At 36.4% G+C, this 5,709-nt stretch overlaps 1 protein-coding gene across 1 annotated transcript; it reads right to left on the bottom strand.

The window, feature by feature from the left end:
* Window positions 1-272: 272 nt before the first annotated feature.
* LOC148912987 (uncharacterized) lies at window positions 273-2,132 on the bottom strand. Its single transcript, XM_089026897.1, has one exon. It carries the CDS (start codon window positions 1,994-1,996, stop codon window positions 467-469), a length of 1,530 nt encoding a protein of 509 aa, XP_088883023.1. The 5' UTR covers window positions 1,997-2,132; the 3' UTR covers window positions 273-466.
* Window positions 2,133-5,709: the final 3,577 nt, after the last annotated feature.

Genomic DNA, 5,709 nt, shown 5'->3' with positions numbered 1-5,709 from the left:
ATACTGTCTTTTATGCAAGCTCAGATGTATATGGCATATTAAGTACAATGACATGTACACAAGAACATTCAGTTGACCTTGAAGGGACTATCTGCACTTGCTTATGTCTGTCACAAGTCAATATTTCATTGACTTACATAAAGTCCAATGTTCAAGTGTTCTATTCATACAAATGCCTGACATGGGCAGGTCCATAGCTAGGATGGGTGAATGTGGTTGAAAATTTGCTCAACATGAACCAAATACAATCATTATACAGTATATGCCATAGAGTTGTTTTTATCTGGGAGACTTTGTTTAACAATACCCTAACAGAGACAGTTCTGTTGTAATTATTTTGATACAAACATTTTAAATTAGATAAATATTTAACTTCTTGTAGCCAAAGAGTGGGCCTTCAATGTCCTGACAGGGGTGCAGGTGCACCCTTTCATGGGCATCCCCTAGCTATGATCACATGCATGATTTACTTACATAAGACCTCTTGGAAATTAACAAGCACGCACGCAACTACCACTATTTGTGTAGCTAATGGTGCAATCGAAAGAGGGATTTTCCTTCCCACAAGCTTAAACTGTTTGAGTCTCTGATTGAATCTTTCAATGTGTATTCTCGCCTTTGCTATAACTCGTGTGTCAAGTTCTTCTTGTGCTGATAGGCTCTTTCTCCCCTTCAAAAATGAAGGAATTTTTACTTTGGCTTGGAGTGGGTACAAGTTATCTTGAACTGTAAAGCCTCTGTCAGCTAAAATAACATCCCCTGGTTGAATGTGCTTCATGATTCCACTTTCCTCAAAAATTTCAACGTCAGAAATGTCTCCCTCAAACAGATCTGATATAAAACATGCTCCTCCATTTGGTGTACATGCAATGAGACACTTAAAAGTGTTGGCGTGTTTGTACGAGGAAAAGGTATTTCCTTGTTGAGCAAAGTTCCTCGACGTTTCAACACGAAATTCTGTGCAGTCAATGCTGCATCGCACATTCTTAAGGGTCTTGAAAACCCTTGGTAGAAAGCGGCTCAATATCTGTCTCGATGGGAACATCACCGTCTCCATTTGTCGAAAAATCTTATACATCAGCTGAATAAACGTTGTAAATATTACTCTGATATAGCTATCTTTGATTTCCTTGTCGGGAGAACTGAGTAATACAGACAACGTCCTGATGGTGAATCCAGTTTTTAGCCTCAAGAGACAAATGTACAGCTTCTCTCGAGAAGACCACTTGGACATTCCTCGCTGGCACTTTACTTTTGATATCTTTCGATCTTTGTAACCCCAATATGAGATTGTTTCTAGAGGGCAAACATCATTAAGAAACTCATGAAGCATCTCAAATTGTGACGATGTGAGGCCAACAAAATGTTTCATTTGGTCTGGATGGTGCACAACGACTTCATAAGATATATTGCTTATAACTTTGGGGGCGCTAGATGAGCCAGACTGGAGCTCATTACGTAAAATCATGTTCTCGATTTTACTTGCCAGCTCGTGCTTTGTTACGTCCGTTTGTGTTGCCTTATTATTCTCTAAATAATTCCCTTCATCTTGTACAAGACAGTTCTCCTCCATAATTTCTTGATAGTCTTGACTTTCAATGGGAGTATCGTTGGTAGCACAGCACTTCTTTGTCTGCTGTTGTTCAGCCTGTTGTCGTTGTTTGGGGAGCTTTCTCTTTCGTGTTGCCTTCGCCACTCCGCTAGTCGAAAGATTCGCTTTCAACGGGTCTGGAAATTCTGTGGTCGGTCCCTTTTCTCCAGGCCAATGTTCTACACAAATATACGTGTCTTTTGTGATACATTTTACAGTGAAATCTTCGCGAGAGCAGGCATTAACCCATCGTTGGCATCTCTCAAGATCGTTCCATGGCTTCGGAAAAGGGAGATATATCTTTTTGCCCAAATCTGCCATTTCTTTCAACGATCTGGGCAGTTTGTCAGGGTATCTCGAGTCATTTTTACACTGTCCCCAACAACAGTGTTTCGTAGTGACCATCTTGCAATGAAATCGCGATTTTTTTGGGTTGAAGCGTACTCATTCACAGTAATACACAGTGAACTATCGGTTTGTTTGTCCGAATCTCGCCGGGGGGTCTAATTATGCAAAGCTATTTTTAGTATGACTGCGCTCCGCTATTTAGTAAGTAAGTAATTATCTTCAAATTTTTTCTCCCTCGAGATGAAGATAATGTCCCCAATAATGAAAACTATAAAGTGAAAAAATAAAATCGAAATGCACTTGTCTTCGCACAAGTCTTTGTTTTCGACCTTGGTACTTTACACCTCCCACTTAGGAATTTTGTCACATGTAACCAACCCACCACCAGCCACCCCAGGGGTTAGTTTTGTTCTTGAAAAATTCTTCGACAAAGTTTTACATGGTCGACATATTTAAGCTTTGAATACCTGGTTAATTTTACTTGAAAAACGAAAGATAAGTACAGATGATCCAATAAAGTTTAGTGAAATTTACCTTGCATGTCTTTCATAAAAATCCAAATTTCGGAGATTTCCGAACTTTTTATGGACAAATCATTACCATAAGACAGATTTGAAAACTGGTTAAGAAAAGGTGAGCTAAATATAAGCTTACTTTTATTTCTTTTACATAACAATGTTTGGTTATCCATATGAAGAGTTTTATGTTTTTATAAGAACAGTATTTTTACCGCAACGAAATTAGTATATGTAATAGGACTCCATGCCGTCCAATTAAGAAATAATTGGACGAGGAATATTCTGAGGACTGACAAAATTGGATGAGGCCGTACACCGAGTCCAATTTAGCAGTCAGAGGAATTTTTCGAGTTTAATTATTTCTTGATTGGGGAGCATGAAATCCCATTTCCTATTAATTATATGGCTGCCTAATTAATCCCATATCAACAAGACCTGTCCAATTAAGAAAATAATTGGACAGTTACCTATATGGGATTAATGAGAAGCTGTAAAATTAAGAAAATAAATGCTTTGGTAGCATCAGATAGAAAACTAGCTGGAGATCATTAAATAACTAAACTAGTCAAATGGAGGACCTTAACGTCAAAACCAAATGTCTCAGTAAAAAATAATTTTCTTATCCTAATTCTTCATTAAAATATTTTTATTCCTTTCATAAAAAAATTAAAGGGCCACTTGAACGAAAATCGCTCCAAAATTAAAACTCTTTCGTTCGAGCTGGAACTTTGCTGAAATAATCTTGAATACATTAAGAACCACCCACTGGAATATCTTTCTAATATTCGAAAGGGAAGGGCCAAAATTTTACGATTTATTTTCGTCCGCCATTAATTTTTTGACTCACGGCCAACGAGTCATTATGTACAGCAGTTTTACGCTGTGACGTCATTTACTCAACACCGTCATGTTAGCGTCGTTTTGACTATACATTTCTTGTTAGATTACCTGAAGTTTATTTGATGTTTTAATCGCGTTATCGTGAAAAGAATCTCTAAACAGACTTTTTTTAAACCTTTGATACCTCTTCAAATATGATGGAAACTCCTTTGGACGCTCGCTTTGTCAATCCTGAAGAGTTAGAACCATAAGTTATAATGTATGAAGATGAAGCCGAACTAGAAGAAGAAGTAATGCTTGGGAAGAGGTTTTCATAAAAATTCCTTACGTTCATTTCATTATTTGTATTTGCTACGTACTGTCCATGATATAAAGATCTTAAATTTGAAGTTTCAATGTAATCTAATAGTGATTGATGCTATGAAAACAACCGATTGCCTTTTGAATTCTGCGTTGTGATATAAAGATTTGTGACAATATACTTAGATCTATGTGCCGAATAATTTAGAATGTGAGCTCGTAATTCTCCTAGCTGATTTACTACAGAACGGTTATTATTTGCTTCAAAATGTTTATTATGCATTGAATAGGTATAAACATACGATTATCTAATATCATCTTTGTAATAGAACATGTCAAAGGTTTCTTATTTATTACTCGCGCGACAGCGGCGTCTGTCACTCAGCTCGTAGATTTTTCTTTCATTGTGTCGGATGTCTCGCGGACCCAAATTTTGCCCTTGTATGTAAATACTAGTATACCTTGAAAAATTGTTATCCTTAAAATGATTCGAATAAATCCCGAATATCTCAGTCACTTCGCGCGATGGAACCGCTAGAATCTCGTCCATGCGTCCTACTTTGTTGTGATTCTTGGCGTGCCGAGATGTATTGAAATTTTCGAATTATGATCGTCAGTATTATAGAAACTGAAACATTTCAGCGCCTAGACATTGTTTGGTCATATAGTAGTTAGGAAACCGAATGAAACATTATATATTTTCTGAATAAACCAAATAAACCGAGTTTTACGAACATGGTACATACATTACCCACCAATGTTTTGGTTTGGGTTGAGTAAATGACGTCATAAGTACTCGTGCCAGTCTTCTTGAGTCGAATTCTGTGATTCAAAGAAATTAATGGCGGACGAAAATAAATCGTAAACTTTTGGCCCTTTCCTTTCGAATATCAGAAAGATATTCCAGTGGGTGGTTCTTAATGTATTCAAGATTATTTCAGCAAAGTTCCAGCTCGAACGAAAGAGTTTTAATTTTGGAGCGATTTTCGTCCAAGTGGCCCTTTAACTATTCTTCGAGAAGCTTGAAAACTTATATTATAGGCTTACTAGATTTTGAGATTCAGTTTTACCAGTTACATGTTAAACTTGAGACAAAATAATAAGTAATTATGATTATAATATATATAATATATAAGTATCATTATAAATATGATGCTCCGCTCGCGCCGGCCGTCTTCCCACGAGAGAGCTCCGCTAATAATGCTTTGGTAGCACCAGATCGAAAGAATGTAGATGGATATTATTACGAATAAACTAGTCAAATTTGTAAGCCCCTGAACACTGCACAAAACCAAATGATTCGTTAAAATAATAATTTTTTATTCATTATATATTAGCCTTACCTATTCCATAAAAAGCTACAACGTACAACGTGAGCAGGTTAAAGCTCATCAACTAATGATTTTGGGCTAGGTACCACTGCGTGATCCGGTTACGCAACATCAGAAAAAATATGTTAACGTTTTGGTCAGTTACGATTTCAAGCTCACACCCCCTCATGTGAGCCCATACAAATTATGTCTCAAAAACACGGTTTTTGGATCTTTTCTCAAAATAATGACTATATAGGCAAAAAACAGAAGTGGATTCAGTTAATTCAACTATTCGCAGAAACGAAGGACTAAGCTTTTCACGATGATCCAATTTATCTACAAGTTCCTACTGTTTTATTCAGAAGCACCGACGCAGTCCTCGCTAGTTCTACTAATTATCACCACTACTAATTTTTCATAGGTATGGTTGTTCACTATAACGCGCGCTAATTGGCAGATTTTTCATAACTTTTTTACATAAATAAAAAAAAAAAACAAAAACAAAACCAAAAAACAAAAAACAAAAAAAAAAAAACCAGAAAACAAAAAAACCTTTAAAATATTCTTTTATAGAAGTAAGATATACAATCTTAGATTGGCACCTGTGTCTGTGACATGAACAGTCTGGAAGCAGTAGCTTGGTTCTCTTTGGTGCTTTACAACTACCAGCTTGTTAATATCACAGTTCGCGCTTCAATTTACTTACAATGTCTTTAACGTTGGTAAGTTTACAAAAGACTCTTCTTCAACCACGAATATTCGATTAAAACTCAACTCGCTGAAAAGAAACATAACAGAT

The sequence above is a fragment of the Actinia tenebrosa genome, unplaced genomic scaffold (genome assembly GCF_029948245.1).
Source record: "Actinia tenebrosa isolate PJP-AT-01 unplaced genomic scaffold, QUT_ActTen_1.0 PGA_scaffold10__47_contigs__length_13832649, whole genome shotgun sequence".
Taxonomy (NCBI): domain Eukaryota; kingdom Metazoa; phylum Cnidaria; class Anthozoa; order Actiniaria; family Actiniidae; genus Actinia; species Actinia tenebrosa.
This window is presented reverse-complemented; position numbering and strand designations above follow the sequence as displayed.